The following is a 20,480-nucleotide window of genomic DNA, read 5'->3' as shown; positions in this document are numbered from 1 at the left end:
AGTATTTTTCTTTACACATAAAGATGCCAATAATCTTACTGTACTTACCATTTGAAAGCTCTTTGTACGTCTCATTTTCATGGATCAACCTAATTAATCTTCCTATGTGGTTTCAGATTTGTGTTGAAGGGAACATTGCCAGTGGGAAGACGACTTGTCTGAATTATTTCAGCAAAACCAGCAACATAGGGGTACATTCTAAAATTATTCCAAGAGCCATGGTCTGCATGTTTTCTCACTGTCTTTACTCAATATGCATTTAAAGTGATACTCCGGGATGGAACAAGTTGGGTCCTATCACAAGGTTTAGGGCAGAAATTACCCCTACAGCAGTGTTTTTGTGCAGCAGAAGCCCAGAGCGCACGCAGCAAACACCCCCTTCCTGCTCCTCTGCCGGTTTCCTATGCATTTGGACGGGGCCAATTTTTACTTGACCAAAAACACAAAAAAACGGTCTCCCACTGAAAAAATCTGACATCGGTCTGCATTCATGCTTTATTCAGAGAATTTTCAGCGTGCTACTTTCACACGAAAACACCGCTAAATAAGGCTCTAGTTCTCATCGTGTCTCTTCGTCCTGGCAGACTATCTGTGTTTGTTTACATCTGGCACGCCGCACGTGCGCGGATTGATACACTAAGCGGTGAGCGCCTCGTACCCAGCTGTGGCTCTGCAGCGGAGGTAGCACCGTTTTACGACACGATGAGAACTAGAGCCTTATTTAGCGGTGTTTTGTGTGAAAGTTACGCGCTGAAAATTCTCTAAATAAAGCGTGAATGCAGACCGATATCAGATTTTTTCGGTGGGAGTCTGTTTATTTGTGTTTTTGGTCAAGTAAAAATTGGCCCTGTCTGAATTCATAGGAAACCGGCTGACGAGCAAGGAGGGGGTCTTTGGTGCGTGTGCCCTGGGCTTCTGCTGCACAAAAACACCGCTGTAGGGGTAATTTCTGCCCTAAACCTTGTGATAGGACCCAACTTGTTCCATCCCGGAGTATCACTTTAAAATCAGAATTGAGGCTAAAAAAAGGTTATCACTAAACATTTCAATGTGCATATCAATCCATTAAACTTTGGTGAATTTTGGTGGTTTTATTTCAGTCGTTTAGTTCAAAAGGGTAAACTCATGTATTTTTTAGATTTAGTCCGCACAAAGTAAAACGTTTCCAGCATTAATTTGTTTTAGCTGTGGTCGTTACGGCTTGCGGTTCATGAAAGCACAAATTTCCAGTATAATTAGAATGAAATCAAAAAGTTGAATATTGTAAACTAATGGAGTCTAATCAGCTGATGAACTGTATCACCTACAAAGGTTTCCTGAGCCTTTAATGGTCTCTGAGGCCATGTCCACACGTAGCCGGGTATTTAAAAAAAAGAATATCCCCCCTCTTCGTTTTAAAAACTACTTTTGTCCACACACAGCGGGCAAATCTGCCGATAAGTGTGGCTCATGGCATGCCAAACCCCTAATCGGCAGTGTTTTTCAGATGTAAAACCCGTGCCAGCCAATCAGAATGATCCCCCGTCATTTCCTTGTGACGTTTGTGAACCGAAAATTCAGTTTCCAGCATCCACACGAAACCACGAAAATAGAGTTTTTCAAAATCTTCACTTTGGCTGGAGTTTTTTTTAGAAAGCATTGTTTTTTGTGAGGTAAAGCTGTGGTTTGTTGTGGATGACAGGCTTAAACATATAAAAATATGTGTGGGATCCTAAATACCGAGCTACGTGTGGACATAGCCTGAGTCTGGTTTAGTCAGAGACGATCATCGTTCAGACTGATGACTGACAGCTGTGCAGAAAACAGTGATTACTTCAGCAAACTCATATTCTCATGTTTGTTTCAGGTCCTCACTGAACCTGTCTCAAAATGGAGGAACGTTCGCGGACACAACCCTCTGGTACTGTACCTGACAAGGCTGTAGTCACTGTGTCAATGTCCTGACCCTAAGTTCGACACCTTTCATTGCAACAGGACCAGTATGTGCAGGATTGTTTCTATCAACACTAAATAAACAGTAAACAGGAAGCTCAGAGCCACGTTCCTTGTACTTAGTTCAAAAAATCCAGTGCAGATTGATTTCAGGAAACTTGATCTAAAGAGCCCTTACCGTGGGCTCACCACCTGCAGGAGGGGCCATAGGGGTTGGGTGCAGTGTGAGTTGGGCGGCAGTCGAAGGCAGGAACCTTGGCGGACTGATCCTCGGCTGCAGAAGCTAGCTCTAGGGATGTGGAATGTCACCTCTCTGGCAGAGAAGGAGCCTGAGCTGGTGTGCAAGGTTGAGAAGTTCGGGCTGGATATAGTCGGTCTCACCTTGATGCATAGCAAAGGCTCCGGAACCAGCCTTCTCGAGAGGGGTTGGACTCTCTTCTACTCTGGAGTTGCCGATGGTAAGAGGTGGCAGGCAGGGGTGGCAATACTCATTGCCCCCCCGCTCGGTGCCTGTACATTGGAGTTCACCCCGTTGGACGAGAGGGTAGCCTCCCTCCGCCTTCGGGTGGGGGGACGGATCCTGACTGTTGTTTGTGGCTATGGTCCAAATAGCAGTTCAGAGTATCCACCCTTTTTGGAGTCCTTGCAGGGAGTGCTGGAGAGTGCTCCATCTGAGGATTCCCTCGTCCTACTGGGGGACTTCAACGCTCATGTCTGCAATGACAGTGAGACCTGGAGGGTCTCAGGGGGGCCGAGGAACGGCCCCCCTGATCTGAACCCATGTGGTGTTTTGTTGTTGGATTTCTGTGCTCGTCACAGATTGTCCATAACAAACACCATGTTCAAGCATAAGGGTGCCCATATGTGCACCTGGCACTAGGACATTCGAGGCCGCAGTTCGATGATTGACTTTGTACCCGTGTCATCGGACTTGCGGCCGCATGTCTTGGACACTCGGGTAAAGAGAGGGGCAGAGCATGGTATCTCCTCCATCGTATCTCCTCCACGGCATCAGAAGTACTTTCCCAGTCGCCAATTTGGAGACAGTCCCAAAGCGATAATTGCGCTCAGAGGAGAGAGGAGAGAGGATGGAGGGGACTGTTCGGAGGAGCTATGATAGAGGAAATACGAGAGCCGGCTTTGTGGAAGTCTTTTCACTGAACGAAACGCCCCCATATGGAATATCACTCTCTGATTGGAAGCTGCAGCAGCTCAGACTTCACATGAAACTTCATAAACACAACGGAGTTTAATGAGAGAAAAGACGAGCTGAAAACAGGCACAGAGGATCGTTCAGAAACTGGTAATATAATCTAATCTGGTAATAAAGTGTTCTCTGTGAGTTTAGAGCACAAAACAATGAACACAACCATCATCAAATCAATATAACAGAGGATTACTACAGAAAATTGACTGATAAATAATATCTTCCTGAGACACAATAAGGTGGGTTATATTAACACGCTTCAGAGTTCACAATCAGATGAGCTCTAGAGAAAGGCTAAATAATTCATAAATAATGTAACAATTACGCATTTTACTGGAAAAGTGATCCATATGAGCTTCTAAACAGCACACAGAATAAACAGAGAGCAGGTTTTCTTCATGGTAACGTGTGTTTAACTGGTTAAAGAAACAGACAAATCTCTGTTACTGTTTCTGTTTGATCAGAGTTATTACAGCGCACATGCCCAGACGCACAAACAGCTGTTAGAGCTGACTGACAGATGATCCAGAGGTGATCAGCTGATGCCGTCATCACTGGAACACGTCGTTTCATGTGAGGCTCTGAAGGAAAGGATGTCCCATTGCTCTAAAAACAAATCTCCTCCATCCTCTCTCCTCTCTTCATTCCCTCGCGTCTCTCCCATGCATCTCTGGTAGGAGGGACTAAGACGCAAGTGAACGATGCAAGTGGTCTCTCTAACCCCAACACAGTCGAGACAGATGTCTGTCTAACATGAGTTTGGTTCTGTCCAAGGTTTCTCCCCGTTAAAGGGAAGTTTTTCCTTGCCATTGTAACTTGCTAGATGCTGCAAAGTCCTGTACTCATGGTGGATTAAGATAAGATAAGACTCCTTATCTTGTCTTGATGTTGGGTTTCTGCTAATAAAATTTTATTAACATTTGCGGGTCTAGACCTGTAAATGTTTTTGTAAAGTGTCTTGAAATAACATTTGTTATGATTTGGCGCTATACAAATAAAGATTGATTGATTGATTGAAGAATGCAACTTTGGAGCTTTGAGACGCAGCCAAGGTCAGGCAGTCTTTTGGATACTCTTCCAGTGCAGCTCAGGGAGCATGACACTTACCTTTCTTTTCAAATAAATTTAAAATTATTGTTGAGACCATCTGCTCTGAAACTGTAATGTAATTGCATTTTAGTGCATGTTTGTAATGTATTTTATAATGTGGATATAGAACAGTTTTTTAATGCATTTTAATTATTGCTGTGCTCATGTTGCCTGCAGAGACAATGGTTAGAAATTAGCCAACTTGGCTAAACCAGCACATTTACAGAAATGTTTATTAATGTGCATCTTAACCACACCTTGGATCTTGTTCTTGCACATGGTGTAGAACCTGTCAACTTGGCAGTCTTACTGCAGAATCCTCTTCTGTTGGATCATTTCTTTATAACTTCAGAATTCTTGTATTTGGACTTTACACCTAAAAAATTATCTTGTTAAAGGAACATGTCTGACAGAGCCGTAGCCATTTTCAAGGAAGCTATTCCTGCTGCCTTGAATTCTTGCTCTACCTTAGCAGAGAGCTCTTGTGCCCCCTTCCAGCTTGATTAACTTGTTGTGTCTTCGTAGTATCAAGACAATTAGACACATCTTGTCTCAGAGCAACGCTGAGAAACTAGTCCATTGCTTGTTGTGCCTAAGGTCTCTAAAGCCATGTTTCCACCAAGCAGTATGGTTCAAGTACGGTTTGGCAAGGTTTGGCACAGTGAAGCCTGATCCCGCATGCGTTTCCACAGCAACTGTGCCCCCTTGTGCTAGGCAGCGTTTAAGCCGGATACCGAAAGCCACATCTGTTAAATAATAGCGTGACACCATAGCAGCCCGGCACAGTGTATCCCGCTAATAAATCCAACGAAGAAGAAAAACGCAACACAGTAATGAAGAGCAACGATGGAAGACATCCAGCATTTCGTCCTCTTCGTGATTGGCATTACAAAGAACAATCAAGCTTTGTTTCGGAGAAGTCTGTGTGCTGCCTGGAGAACTGCAGCCGCTGTCGCACAGTAAGCGACGATTCTTCCAACCAATCAATGGTCTGCAGTGTTGTAGCTCCATCTTCCTAGATCGGATTGGTTTAGTCTGGCACTCCTACAGAAGGGTGCCAAAAAGTGGGACAGCTTGTCTCGGTTACCTGGGGATCTGTCCTGGAATCAGTCAGTGGAAATGCCATAAAATGCGTGCCGTGCCAAGACAACCCAAACTGAACCGCTTGGTGGTGGGGCTTAAAAGAAGGAGGTTAAGCCTCAGGCTCCTTGTCTTTGGAATAACTTACCGGTTGAGGTCTGGGGGGCAGACATAGTCTTAATCTTTAAGGGTAGACTTCAAACTTTCCTTTTTGATAAAGCTTACAGGTAGAGCTGAACCAGCTCTTAGTTCTACTGCTATAGGTTGAGACTGCCAGAGGGAAACTGACACACAGGGTTCCCGTTTCCCTCTTTGTATCTGTCAGTCTGACTTCGAGTCTTAATGTCCTATGGTAGTTACTGACCACACACCTCTCTGTATCGGTTATGTGGACAGCCTGCTGCTGAGCTCCTTTCAGACTCTAGCTGCTACGGCTGACGACACAGTCTCTCAAATGTCTGTCTAACATGAGTTTAGTTCTGTCTGAGGTCTCTGCCTGTTAAAGGGTATTTTTCCCTGCCGATGTAACTTGCTAAATGCTGCAAAGTACTGTACTCATTGTGGGTTAAGATGAGATCAGACTCCTTATCTTGTCTGGATGTTGGGTTTCTGTTAATGAAATTTTATTAACATTAACGGGTCCAGACCTGTTAATGTGTTTAGTCCTGAGATAGCGTTTGTTATGATTTAGCACTATACAAATAAAGATTGATTGATTGATTGATTGATTGATTGATTGTATTTGTATATTAAACCAATAAACTAAACTCAACTCAACTAATATCAGTCATTCTTTCAGTAATATTTACCTGTGGATTAAAGGTTCCTTAGTTCAACTGTCATCGGTGCAGCTGTCTGGTAGAGAAGAGTATACTGTCAGAAACAAGCTTTTATACTAAAAGAAGTGAAGAACCACTGTAGGACAAACATATGTTTGGACATAAGTTAAACTGGGAGTGAGTATATCTGTATTTTTCAGATATGGTGAACCGACTATTGGTGAACTTGTGACTGCACTAAAAGAACAAAAGTCCTCCTCTGGATGGAGAGTATTCCTAGAGATTCTCCAGAAAAAGTCCAGAGGTCTGCTGAGTTATTTTAGTTGAACTGGTTTTCCTGTAGGTCTGCCATGACTCATATGAAATCAGCTGTTTCTCTCTGTCCCTGCAGGCTCTGATGTACCAGGATCCTGATCGCTGGGGCATCACGCTACAGACTTATGTTCAGCTTACCATGCTGGATAGACATCTGTCTGCAATCGTAAGTGAACAAACTGATTGTTGACATTCTGTTTCATGTACTTTCTGTGGTGATCAACATGTCTGTAGCTGAAGACTTATTTTGCAAAAAGATGTTGTATAGAGTCTAAGATGTGAGCCCCTAAGGTGTCCTGTATGTTTCAGTCAGCCCCTGTCAGGATGATGGAGAGATCCATCTTCAGTGCCAAGCACATCTTTGTGGAGAATCTCTTCAAAAGGTATTGTTACATGTGGTAAGCGACACTTCACTTTCTGGACAGAGGTGGATAAATGACAGAAGTCCTTGACACCATCCAACCTGCAAAAAACATTTAGGTTTTTTCATTCCTATCTTCTAGTATTTGTAAGACATTGTGTTTGTTATTGTCAAGTTGCTTACTCAGGGAAGTTTGTCAAAGTTCATTCTTGGCAGCAGCTGGCTGATGAAGCAGCCCTGGCTAGGTTTTGGCTTTATTTTCTTTCAGTAACACTGTTGGATAGTATAGGACAGAAACATTTGCTGCTGTTTCTAAGCCATCACTCACACAGCGTTTGTGTTTTGATTAAACAGACTGTTTTTGTGTTTATCTCAGCCTGTGAAACCAGAGGCTTGTATCACGAAGCAGGATTAGTGTCTTAGCGGGATAACTTCTGGGTTAACTCTTGATTACCAATAGCACGAAGCCGGTTCCTTTTTTATCAGAGTTGATCACCATGGTGACCTACTCCGAACGGCTATCCTTCTCTGGAGCAGGATAAGTTGGAGGTTGATTCTGATCCTATTAAAAGCCCCTCCCACTGGCCAATCGGCTCCTCAGAAACAATGGCCTGCCCTTTTCTCCCAAACCCAGTGGACAGAGGCGCACAAGTTGTAAGAAGAGCTTTACGAAGAGAAAGGGTGTTTAAAGATCGATCAGATCCACTGGATCAAAGCGATGATTCCCTGTATGAGAGGTATAGGTTCTGACGGCCTGGACTACTCTACCTCTGAGAAATATTAGAGCCATACATTGCCTGTGCAACCCGCAGGAGCGGTGCACTGACTGTCCCACAGACATTGTGCATCGCCCTGCGATTCTTTGCCACGGGCAGCTACATGTAGCAGCAAGTTTATGGCATCCCGCGTTGTGCATCAAGTGGCTGCTGCCCTCACGTAACTTAAGGACAAATTCATAGCGTTCCCAGGATGAATGAGAAGGAAGTGGGGCCAGTTACCTGTATTAGGTAGCTGATTCTGAACAAAAGATGAAGGAATTCTAGCGCACATTTTGTCAATGAAATGTACACACAGCAGAACATATCACCACTATTTTGGGAACATTTTAGGGGAAGCTGAGCTTCCCTTGTAGTCTTAGAGCAATCGCCACTGCTTGAAATAGACTTTTTTTTTTTTTTTTTCTTCCCCTTGTCTGCATTATCTTTTCTGCTGAGCACTGTGTCATATGACAGCGTTGAAAAGACCAATGCATTTTTTTCTAGCAGTCCGAGAGATGTGAATATCTGCATGAGTGTGAGGTGGTCACCGAATATCCAAGTAAGTAAAACACAGCCAAGGGCGCCCCCCTGGCCACCGGGGCACCCGGGCCCCCCCACACAGTCCCCAAACTGCCAGGCCCAGGGAAAACCCCAGGACTCAAGGGGGCACAGACCTGCCTCCCCGCCGATACCAAAGACAGCACCCGGGGCCCAGAGCAGCGGCCCCCCCCTGCAGATCGCACCCGCCCTCCCCGACCACCCATCCGCCCAGCCCCAAGCCACCCCCACCCCCAGCACCCAGCCATCCCCACGCTCCCCGCGGCAGGCTGGAGGCCCCAAGCCACCCAAGAGCCAGCCCCCCCAGGACCAGACTCCTCCCCAGAGGGGAGACCACGAACCACAGCCAGGCCAGGTGGGGCAAGATGTGGGCATGTAGCGGTGGGATGGAGGTCACGGCCTGTCCCCCAGAAAATTGGAGGCCATGGGAGGCCTTGGAGACCGCTGCCCAAGCAACAGGGTAGCCCCCCCGGCAACCTGCACAGGACAGCACCCCACAGGGAGCCCGCCATGCCAAGGCCCCCAGCGAGCAACAGACCCCCCCCCCCCCCCCCCCCCCCCCCCCCCCCCCCCACTATTCTGTAACCTGGTCCCCGACATACTACATTATCCCCACACCGTGATTAGTGCAGCTAAGTGTAATGTGGTGCATTAAAACTGGGGAAGAACAGGTCGAGTGGGGGTCCACCAACCCCCCCTCTCCCTGCTTAGCCCAAAAAGTGGATGTTGTGTTGCATTAAAAACAAAGGATCGGTGGGGCAGGCGGGAGGGGAGCAGAAAGTGGCCACAGCCTAAAACAGATTGCGCCCACCCTCCAGTCCCCCCAACCACCCCCTTCCCTACTCCAAGTAGTGTATGTAGTGCAGTTAAAACAGGAAGACGGGAGAGACAGAGGGGTCGAGCTGGTCGGTCCCCCTGTTACCCCCAACCCCCAGAACCCTAGGTGTTATGAATGTGCCCGAAAGTGATAATATGAACAAAGGTGCAATGTGTGAGAGGTGAAGTGCAATTAAGAGGCAGGGCTCGTAAGGGCCAGGCCAAACCACCCAAAACAGCTCGAAGGCGCGGGAGTAGCACCAAACGGCTCCCTGAACAGAAGGACCCAGGACCCACAAGCGACAATCCAGACGAGCCCCAGTGAGCAGGCGCGCCCAGCACGAATTGCCAGATTAAGTCCTGGTCTTCGGTCCTTTGCCTGTTTGATTCAGTTAGATTTTCCATTGATATGTGGTCGGCAAGGAGGTTTTTCCAGAATATAATATTTATTGCTTGTTTTGATTTCCAGTTCATGAGAATTGTTTTCTTCGCAATGGTTAGAGCTATGAGAAGAGGTCTATTTATTTTCATTTTATGGTTTAATGATGATAAAACCCCTAGCAGGCACAGTGAAGGGGACAGAGGGATGGGGCAGCCCAGAATATTTGAGAGAGATGTGATAATATCAACCCAAAATTGTTGGACAGGTGTGCAATTCCAGGTGGCATGAAGGTAAGTGTCTGGAGTGTGTTGGGAGCAGTGGGTGCAAGTGTCAGATTGTGCTAAACCCATTTTAAACATCCTGTGCCATGTAAAGTGAACCCTGTGGATGATTTTGTAATGGATTATTTGGATATTACTATTGGTGCTCAAAGAAGAAGGTGTTTTCACAGATTTGGTTCCAGAAGTCAGCACTGGGGGTGAGGGCCAGGTCTTGTTCCCACTTTATTGATGGTAGTGATATTGATTTGTCTAAGTTAGCAATTATCTTATATATTTTGGACAATGATTTTTTTTTTATGGGGTTGATTTTAATTAGGTCCAAAGTTGAGGCGGGTAAGTTAAAGTTTGTACGAGTGATATCGAATTTAGAGGTAAAGGCAGATTTAAGTTGTAGGTATTCAAGAAAATGTTTTTCCCCCATGCCGAATTCCTGGACCAGATCAGAGAATGGCAACATAGTGTTATTTGTGAAGATGTGTCTAAAATGAGTGATTCCCTTCCTGGTCCATGTATGGAAGTTAATTGATTTTTTGTTGATTTTGATATCCGGATTGTTCCAAATTGGTGTGTAGTCTGACAGAGCGAAAGAGGTGTTTGTGATTTTGTGGAATTTCCACCAAGCTTTCAGAGCTGTTGATATGGTTAGACTTTTAAAACATGGGTGGATTTTAACTGATTGATTTAAGAACGGTAGGTCTGAAATATTTATTTCTTTACAAAATGTCTTTTCTATGTCTAACCATGTGTCGCATTGTTGACTATTGTGGATCCACTTTGTGATATACTGCAGTTGGTTTGCTAAGAAGTAGTGGAAGAATTGTGGGGCTTCTAAGCCTCTGAGATGTTTGGGTTTCTGTAGTGTGGATAATTCAATCCTTGCTGGTTTATTTTTCAAGTAATATTTTGAATTGATGGAATCTAAAGATTTAAACCAAGTGAGTGTAGGTTGAATTGGAGTCATTGAGAATAAGTAATTTAATTTTGGTAATATTGACATTTTAACAGTAGCTATTCTGCCTGTGAGAGATATTGGTAGGTTCATCCATCGTTCAAGGTCATCCGTAATTGTTTTCAACAGTGGTGTAAAATTTAGATTAAACAGCTCTGACAACCTGGAGGAGATGTGAATACCCAAGTATGTCAGGTGACTGGTGCACATCGGGATAGGTGATGTATGGGCTGCCACATCCCAACATCTGTTTTTAATGGGGAGAATGCTTGATTTAGACAAGTTTATTAAATACTCTGATAGATGGGAGAGTGATCAAATTATTATTATTAAATTAATTGTTTCTTTTAATGATCTAGATTGGGATTTCTGATATAACAATATGTCATCTGCATATAAACTGATTTTGTGGTGAGATGTTGGAGTCTCGATACCTATAATGTTATTATTCTGGTGAATTGCTGCTGCTAGGGGTTTAATAAATATAGTAAATAATGAGGGGGAGAGTGGGCACCCTTGCCTAGTTCCCCTGTGCAATGTAAAGTTTTGTGAAGTTTGCCCATTAGTGATGACTGTGGCTGAGGGTGAGGTGTAGAGAGTCCTAATCCAGTGAATAAATAATAGTCCGAAACCAAACCTCTCCAGTGCAGGAAACAGGAAGTCCCAGCTTACCCTGTCAAAGGCTTTCTCTGCGTCTAATGAGACTATGTATGTATGACTGAGATACTGAGTACTGCATTAAATTAAATAACCTGCGTGTATTATTAGAAGAATGCCTTCCTTTTATGAAACCAGTTTGATCTGGGTGAATAATAAATGGAATTACCTTTTCTAATCTGTGGGCTAGGGCTTTGCTGATAATTTTCATGTCTGTATTGATTAGTGAGATCGGACGGTAACTGGATGGAAGAGTTGGATCTTTATTAGGTATTAACAGGAGGGAAATTGTGGCTGTGTTCATGTTGGAGGGGAATTTTGACTTTCTTTTGACTTCAACAATGACTTTGATGAATATGGGTGACAGATTGACCAGAAGTGTTTGTAAAACTCTGCAGGGAAGCCGTCAGGTCCAGGTGACTTATTGTTTGGCATGAGTATAAGAGCTGCAAATAATTCTTCTGTTGTTAATGGTAATTCAAGTGATTCTTGTTGTTCCCCGGTGAGATTCGGTAAGTCAATACTGGATAAAAAAGACTTAATGTCCTCTGAGTTTTTGTCATTGTCTGGAGAGTATAGAGTTGCATAGAACTGTCGAAACACTTCATTTATTTTATCTGGAGATTGTGTAAGCTTCCCTGCTGAGTTTTTGATGACAGAGATTGTTGTTTTTTCTTGGTTTTCAGAATCAGAATCAGAATCAGAATCATCTTTATTGGCCAAGTATTTTCAAGAATACAAGGAACTTGACTCCGGTTTAAACTGCACTCTCTCAGTACAAACGTGGATAGAATTACAAGAGTAGAAAAAATAGAGTTTAAGTAGTAGAAAAAGAATAATTATTACAATATTAAATAAAGAACTTTGCACAGAGTAAATACAAAATATACACACAATTTAAGTTAGGAAGATAGTGCACTGAATAAATGTCATAAAAAATGTGCAATTTGCAACAAGGAATGGAAGATGAATGTGCAATAGAAACAGAAACAGAGAGACTGTAGCTGTACATGAGGTATATATGTTGTTTATGGCAGGTTAACTGTTCATCAGAGTGACGGCCTGGGGGAAGAAACTGTTCCTGTGTCTGGACGTCTTGACGCACAGAGCTCTGTAACGCCGGCCAGAAGGGAGCAGTTTAAACAGTTTGTGTCCAGGGTGTGAAGGGTCTGCAGAGATGTTGCCAGCCCGCTTCCTGGTCCTGGACCTGTACAAGTCCTGGATGGAGGGCAGGCTGGCTCCGATGATTTTTTCTGCAGCCCTGACAGTTTGTTGCAGTCTGTGCCTGTCATGTTTGGAGGCTGAGGAAAACCAAACCGAGATGGAGGTGCACAGGACAGACTGAATGATGGAGGTGTAGAAGATGATGAGCAGGTCCTGGGGCAGGTTGAACTTCCTGAGCTGTCTGAGGAAGTACAACCTCTGCTGTGCCTTCTTCCTGATAGAGTCTATGTGGGAGGTCCACTTCAGATCCCAGGAGATGGTGGATCTCAGGAACTGGAAGGAGTCCACAGTAGACACGGTGTTGTTAAGAATGGTAAGGGGGGGGGGGGGTCCACTGTCATCTCCACAGTCTCCACAGCGGGTTCAGCTCCAGGTGGTTCTGACCACACCAGAGGACCAGCTGTTCCACCTCCTGTTTGTAAGCGGCCTCGTCACCATCCTGGATGAGACCGATGATGGTGGTGTCGTCCGCAAACTTCAGGAGTTTCACAGAGGGGTCCCCTGAGGTGCAGTCATTAGTGTAGAGGGAGAAGAGCAGTGGGGAGAGCACACACCCCTGGGGGGCGCCGGTGTTAACTGTCCGTGTGCTGGATGTGATGGACCCCAGCCTCACCTGCTGGGTCCTGCCAGTCAGGAAGCTGGAGATCCACTGACAGGTGGGGGCTGGCACAGACAGGTGGGAGAGCTTGTGGTGGAGGATGTCAGGGATGATGGTGTTGAACGCCGAGCTGAAGTCCACAAACAGGATCCTCATGTACGTCGCTGCAGAGTCCAGGTGCTGTAGGATGTAATGCAGTCCCATGTTGACTGCATCCTCAGCTGACCTGTTTGCCCGGTAGGCAAACTGCAGGGGGTCCAGCAGGGGTCCTGTGATGTCCTTCAGGTAGCTCAGCACCAGACGTTCAAAAGACTTCATGACTGCAGAAGTCAGGGCGACAGGCCTGTAGTCATTCAGTCCTGTTATGGAGGGTTTCTTTGGGACTGGGATGATGGTGTAGCGTTTGAATCAGGAGGGCACCTCACACAGCTCCAGAGATCTGTTGAAGATCCGGGTGAAGATGGGGGCCAGCTGGTCCGCGCAAGCCCTCAGACATGAGGGGGAGACACCATCAGGTCCTGGAGCCTTCTTGATCTTTTGTCTCTGGAACTGCTGGCACACATCCTCTTCACGGATCGTCAGTACGGGTGGGGTTGCAGAGGTGGGGGAACTGTCCAGGGGGGCAGGTAGCCCTTTGTTGTTGGGATGAGTGGGGGGCGTGACGGAGTCTCTTTCAAACCTGGTGTAAAACAGATTCAGCTCCTCAGCCAGTTGAGGGTTCTCCATGGGGTGGGGGGGATGGTCTTTTGTAGTTGACGGCCTCCTGAAGGCTCCTCCACACCGACGCAGGATCGTTAGCTGAGAATTGTCTTCTCAGCTTCTCAGAGTAGCTCCTCTTAGCTGCTCTGATCTCCTTTGTCAGTGTGTTCCTGGCCTGCTTGTACAGGAGCCTGTCCCCACTTCTGTAGGCCTCCTCCTTGGCCTGGCAGAGCTGCCTCAGTTTCCCAGTAAACCAAGGTTTGTTGTTACTGTATGTGCGAAAGGTCTTGGTTTGCACACACAGGTCCTCACAAAAACTGATGTAAGATGTCACAGTGTCACAAAGTCCATGAATGTCTGTGGCTGCAGCTTCAAAGACGCTCCAATCTGTGCAGTCAAAACAGGCCTGGAGCTCCTGCCTTGACTCATCCGTCCACTTCTTCACAGACTTCACTACAGGCTTTGCAGATTTTAATTTCTGCCTGTAGGTAGGAATAAGGTGGATCACACAGTGATCAGAGAGTCCTAAAGCTGCACGGGGAACAGAGCGATATGAGTCCTTTATTGTGGTGTAGCAATGGTCGAGACTATTCGCGTCCCTGGTGGGACACGTGACGTGCTGTCTGTATTTTCAGAGTTCATGGCTGAGGTTTGCTCAGTTAAAATCCCCTAAGATGATGAGCAGGGAGTCTGGATGCTTCCTCTCCACGTCTGTGATCTGGTTGGCGAGCTGCTGCTGCGCCTCTGTTACGCACGCCTGAGGTGGAATGTAAACACTGACCAGCACAAACGAGGAGAGGACCCGCGGTGAATAAAACGGGCGACAGTTTGTGAAAAAGGATTCCAACTGGGGGCTACATGTCCTCTTCAACACTGTGACATCTGTACACCATCCTTCGTTTATATAAAAGCATGTTCCGCCTCCCCTCGTCTTCCCTGAGAGCTCCGTTACGCGGTCCGCGCGCAGGAGCTGGAAGCCGGGCAGATGTAGAGCGCTGTCGGGGATGTGTTCACTGAGCCAAGTTTCAGTGAAACACAGGGCGGCGGATCTGCCAAAGTCTGAATTATTCCTGTTGAGGAGCAGCAGTTCATCCATCTTGTTTGACAGAGAGCGGACGTTGGCCAGGTGGATAGACGGGAGCGCAGTGCGTAATCCCCGCTGCCTCAGTTTCACGAGCGCGCCTGCTCGCTTCCCACACCGGCGTCTTCTGTAAACTCCATACAGAGCCGCTGCTCCTCCGACCAAAACATCTGTAAAGTTCCCTGGTTCAGTGAAAACCGGTGGAAAAGTTGTACCAGATGTCAGGCCAATGTTTATGAGCTCTTCCCTGGTGTAAGTGACCAGAGAAGGAGAGCAGAGTGCACTAAAAAAACACAAAAACGCACAAAGTACGAGAGAGCGCAGTACCGAGGCGACCATCCGCGGCGCCATCTTGATACTACAATATACTACAATCAAAGACAGTTTTGTTTCATTTGATTTGCAAGATATTTGCCGGATTTGTTTGAATGATCAAACTTCTCATGTCTCAGTCTTTGTAGTAAAATTTTTTTTTTTTAATTCATTATTTCGTTCAATTGAGATTTCTGTTTTCTGAGTTGATTATATACTTCTTCAGATGGGTTGGTAGAGTTAATGTTTTCTAATTCTTGAATTTTCTTTTCTAGCTTAATTTCCTGTTCTTTTTCCCTTTTTTTTTTATTCACGGAGAAGGAGATGATGTGTCCACGTAAAACTGCCTTTCCTGTTTCCCATAAGAGAGAGGGTGATATTTCTGGAGTGTTGTTAATGTCTAGGAAGGTTGCCCTCTCCCTTTTTATAAAACTGTCAAATTCTGGGCCCTGTAACAGAGAAGTGTTAAGTCGCCATCTTGTACGGCGTTTGTGGGAGTGGTCTGGTCTCCAAAGTATTGACACAGGAGCATGATGACTAATGAGGATGGGGTGTATATGTGATTCTAATATATTCTTGATTATTGAATTACTGACTAGGAAAAAGTCAATTCTTGAATATGATTTGTGGACTGGAGAATAAAAAGAATATTGTTTTTAAAGGGATGTAGCAGTCGCCAACCATCGCAAAGACCAAAATCACCCATGAACTGGTTAATTACTGCTGTGGACTGCCAGGAACGTTTATTAGCGGGATTATATGTTTTGTCACTAGATGGATCAATTGTGGTGTTGAAATCACCTCCAATTATTACGGGACAGTGAGACAATGAGGAAAGTGAGGAGAAGAAGTTATGGAAAAAAGCAGGGTTATCTTTGTTTGGTTCATAAATGCTTGCAATAGTTACCGGATTATTGTTAACTGATGTGTTAATAATGATAAATCTACCTTCTGGGTCCGAAATGGTAGTGTTATGGGTAAATTTGATTTTTTTGTTTAGCAAAATGGCAACCCCTCTTTGTTTTGAGTTATAATGGGCTGAGAATATTTGAGTATATTGTTGAGATTTTAAAGTATTGTAAGTAAGTGGGGTTAGGTGGGTTTCCTGTAACAGGCATATGTCTGCATTTAGATGAGTCAAGTGGTTTAATATTCTAGTCCTTTTTGTTTGAGAACCGACTCCTCGTACATTCCAAGTTATTATATTGACTGATGTCATACAGCAAAAATTACAGTTTCAATCATTATGAAGACCTGCATGTTAAGTATTTTAGTTAAATCCTCCCTTATACATTTAAGCATATATGCTTGAAACAGACTTATCAGACGTGATGATGTTCATGCATTTGTTTTTATCTGCTCCCATGTTCTTCTGACTCCAGAAGGATTACATTTGAGAGAATGACATGATGATTGGAATACATGCAAGTCATTTGCGCATTAGCATTTATTATTTTATGAGATTTAGAAATGTGATCACTATCATACTGAGCCACTGATGAGTAACTTAGACATTTACACAGTCCGTTACACTTTGCCATGCATTTTGCCTGTGGTTGGCCGCTGCTACCGTGTTCCCCCTAACCGAGTTATTGCTTCTCTCCTCCTTGTGTTGCTGTATTATCAGCCGTTGTTCTTCAGCGGTGAAGTACGGAGCTTTCTTAGTTGCTCATGATTGTGATTGGTCAGCGGCCTCTGAGCCCTCCTCTTTTACGTGCGCTTTCAGTGCTCTTGATGAGACAATCCTGGGTTGAGTTACCATGTTGATAACTAGCATCATGCTATCAATTATCCTGATTGCCATTGTTACAGTCACTCAACCCTGGATAGATGTGAGTTACCATGGATAAGTTGACTGTGCTTAGTGCGATAGGCCTCTGTCTCCTTTTTAGGGTTAACTCTTCTACTAGCTTTTCCTTTACCCAACAAAACAGCTGCTGGATTCATAGTTTCTACCAAGAGGACTTCATATATCCAGGATTTAGACTCAGGCTGTGTAAAACAATCACTTTTTGTTAACCTTTTGTATTTTCTACCAGTACAAAATCCTGACATGGTTCACTCTTATTTTCTGTTCCCTTTGAACTAGTGGGAAAATGCCAGAGGTGGACTATGCAGTCCTCTGTGAGTGGTTTGAATGGATCACAACCAATATTTCCATCCCGGTTGATCTGATTGGTGAGAATACACAAAACAAGAACACAAACTCTGGTCCACTTTGTGGCCATTTAGTTCCTGACAATGTTTCACCACAAACTTTAAGTTCCTGGAGCTTCTGGTCAAAAAACACATTTTGACTTATTGTCAGATAAAGATTAGTGTCAGATAATGCATGCCTGCCCAAATGTATGATATGAAATATTTATGAAAAAGTTTCCCTAGGTCCTGGGCCAGTGTTTGATTCCTCTTTGTGCACCATCATTGATAAACATAAAAAAATACACTCACCAGCCACTTTATTAGGTAGACCGTGCTAGTACCGGGTTGGACCCCTTTTTGCCTTCAGAACTGCCTTAACCCTTTGTGGCATAGATTCAACAAAGTACTGTACTCAGAGTTTACTCCATATTGACATGATAGCATCACGCAGTTGCTGTAGATTTGTCGGCTGAATATCCATGATGAGAATCTCCCGTTCCACCACATCCCAAAGGTGCTCTATTGGATTGAGATCTGGGGACTGTGGAGGACATTTGAGTACAGGGAACTCATTGTCATGTTGAAGAAACCAGTCTGAGAGGATTCCAGCTTTATGACATGGAGCGTTATCCTGCTGGAAGTAGCCATCAGAAGATGGGTACACTGTGCTCATAAAGGGATGGACATGGTCAGCAACAATACTCAGGTAGGCTGTGGACTTTAAACCATGCTCAGTTGGTACTAAGGGGCCCAAAGTGAGCCAAGAAAATATCCCCCACACCATTACATCAGCAGCAGCAGCAGCCTGAACCGTTGATACAACGCAGGATGGATCCATGCTTTCATGATGTTGAAGCCAAATTCTGACCCTACCATCTGAATGTGGAGCAGAAATCCAGACTCATCAGACCAGGCAGCATTTTTCCAATCTTCTATTGTCCAATTTTGGTGAGCCTGTGTGAATTGTAGCCTCAGTTTCCTGTTCTTAGCTGACAGGAGGGTCACCCGGTGTGGTCTTCTGCTGCTGTAGCCTATCTCCCTAAAGGTTGGACGTGTTGTGCGTTCAGAGATGCTCTTCTGCAGACATTAGTTGTAATGAGTGGTTATTTGAGTTACTGTTGCCTTTCTGTAAGTTCGAACCAGTCTGACCATTCTCCTCTGACCTCTGGCATCAACAAGGCATTTTCAACCACAGAACTGCCACTCACTGGATGTTTTCTCTTTTTCAGAGATAGTTATGTATAAAAGTCCCAGTTAATCAGCAGTTTCTGAAATACTCAGACCAGCCCGTCTGGCACCAACAACCATGCCACGTTCAAAGTCCCTTAAATCACCTTTCTTCCCCATTCTGATGCTCAGTTTGAACTGCAGCAGATCATCTTGACCATGTCTACATGCCTACATGCATTGAGTTGCTGCCTTGTGATTGGCTGATTAGAGATTTGGGTTAACAAGCAGTTGGACAGGTGTGCCTAATAAAGTGGCAGATGCGGGTAGTCTCAAAAATGACCAGGACAGGAGTCATTTCCACAGCATTCCATTTGTACATCTATTCACTGCTTTGCATTAACACTGGAAATCATACAGCAGGGTTTGGTTTTTGGTTTTTTTTTCAAATTTAAATCCTTCATTTTAGTCTTTGTTTTATCATCTGGGTTGGAAAAAAGGAACCACTTTACTCCAGCAGAGGGCAAAATTTATGTAACAAACCAAAATTTGCAAACACCAGAAGTATCAAAGAATTGCAATTTAAATCAATTCCCCCTCAAAATTGTAAACCCATCTACTATGGAGGAATGCATATTGTCCCAGCCCTAATATACACCCACAAAAGTAGAACAGGTCATCACAAAAAGAGCTTTCTTTCCCACTTCACTTCCTGAAATCAAGCTGACCCTGGTTGCTTGATGATGTTCATTCTGTGGCATTTTCCCCAGTGTACCTGCAGACTTCTCCCAAGACCTGCCATGAGAGGTTGAAACAGAGATGCAGAGAAGAGGAGAAAGTCATTCCACTGGTGAGGAGGCACATATTTTATCTTTACATTCCTTTAATAAGTTCAACACATTGACTACAATTACTAACAACCATAACCTCCAGTTTACCATTTCTACAGAGTCTCTAACCCTCATTGGGCTCTTTGTGTGTTTCAGGGGTACCTGGAGTCTACCCACCAGTTGTATGAAGACTGGCTCATCAAGAAGATCCCCTCCCCTCCTCCTGCTCCTGTCCTGGTAAGAGACCAGTCTTTGCTTTGGTGTGAGTGGATTGTGCTTCCTCTGTATTCCTCCTCTTCCAGTGAGTCATGAAGTAGAAACTGCTCTCTTAAAGTTTTCACCATTTTTTTATTTAAGTCAATAACTGTTTTTTTTTTTTTTTTTTACATGTAATGTGTTTGTGTGTGCAGGTAATTCCTGCTGACCATGACCTCAAGAAGATGCTGCTCCAGTATGAAGAAAACCGGGACAAAATACTGTCTGCTAGCTGCCTCTGACACGCACACACACACGCCCACACACATATACACACAACAGAGGAAATTATCCAACTACATCATATCACTGATCTGTTATGTCACGCAAGGTTATGAACATCAAAGTTACTTCCCAAGACTTGAACTTTTATATTTTCAGTTGTAGTCTCTTCACATGGGGTTTATGAAGCAGATTTTAACTTGTGCCCATTAATCTGATCTGTTTTCTAGCTTTAATATTTATATGTCCTTTAAAAATCTTTCTTTAATGTTTTCACGCGGGACCAGAACAAAACATGACCAAGTTATGTCAGAACTTTGTCCACCTACCATTCGCAACTTTTTGTGACTTTATTTACAGCCTCCGCCTTTTTATCTCACTGTTTTATGTAATGCACTCTAAAGTCAGATCACAGGATGTTGTTAAGGGACCTTAAAGGGATAGTTTGGATTTTTTTACATAAACCTGTATGGCATCCTCATCTAAAGTTATGTACAGCAGCGCTGTCTTACACCTGTCAGCGTCCTGTGACCTGAGATCTGGTGTGGTTTTGGTCCAGACGAAAGTAGTCCGGCAACATGGCTGGGGTCACAAAAATAAAGCGTTTTTCCTCTCAAAACAAATTGTGTTCGAAAGAGTGATAAATTTGCATCACAAAACTGCAAACCGGAAAAAAGTCAGACTCCGTTATCGATTGGCACTGCTTTCAGTTGCTTATCACTGCGCTGCGCGGTGCATCCAGCTGACCGGCGTGCGTTGGCACAGTCATAACAACTTAAAAAAGTTAAC

General features: G+C 44.5%; 1 protein-coding gene across 4 annotated transcripts in view; it reads left to right on the top strand.

The window, feature by feature from the left end:
- tk2 (thymidine kinase 2) overlaps nucleotides 1–20,161 on the top strand; it is a 34,204-nt gene extending 14,043 nt beyond the window's left edge. Inside the window, exons 3-10 of one of the 4 annotated variants that reach the window (XM_074675685.1) lie at nucleotides 117–191; nucleotides 1,847–1,900; nucleotides 6,479–6,568; nucleotides 6,712–6,800; nucleotides 17,168–17,256; nucleotides 19,155–19,234; nucleotides 19,371–19,451; nucleotides 19,625–20,161. In XM_074675685.1, the coding sequence (XP_074531786.1) occupies nucleotides 117–191; nucleotides 1,847–1,900; nucleotides 6,479–6,568; nucleotides 6,712–6,800; nucleotides 17,168–17,256; nucleotides 19,155–19,234; nucleotides 19,371–19,451; nucleotides 19,625–19,711 (645 nt within the window). In that variant the 3' untranslated portion in view covers nucleotides 19,712–20,161. The remainder of the gene's footprint in view (nucleotides 1–116; nucleotides 192–1,846; nucleotides 1,901–6,478; nucleotides 6,569–6,711; nucleotides 6,801–17,167; nucleotides 17,257–19,154; nucleotides 19,235–19,370; nucleotides 19,452–19,624) is intronic. The other 3 variants (XM_074675686.1, XM_074675683.1, XM_074675684.1) reach the window with 3 other exon arrangements.
- The last annotated feature ends 319 nt before the right edge of the window (nucleotides 20,162–20,480 follow it).

Source organism: Halichoeres trimaculatus, unplaced genomic scaffold, assembly GCF_033239565.1.
Source record: "Halichoeres trimaculatus isolate MK-OKI-2021-1 unplaced genomic scaffold, fHalTri1.1 fHalTri1_scaffold_8, whole genome shotgun sequence".
Classification (NCBI taxonomy): Eukaryota; Metazoa; Chordata; class Actinopteri; order Labriformes; family Labridae; genus Halichoeres; species Halichoeres trimaculatus.
Note: the sequence above shows the minus strand (reverse complement) of the source record. Positions and strands in the feature narration are given on the sequence as shown.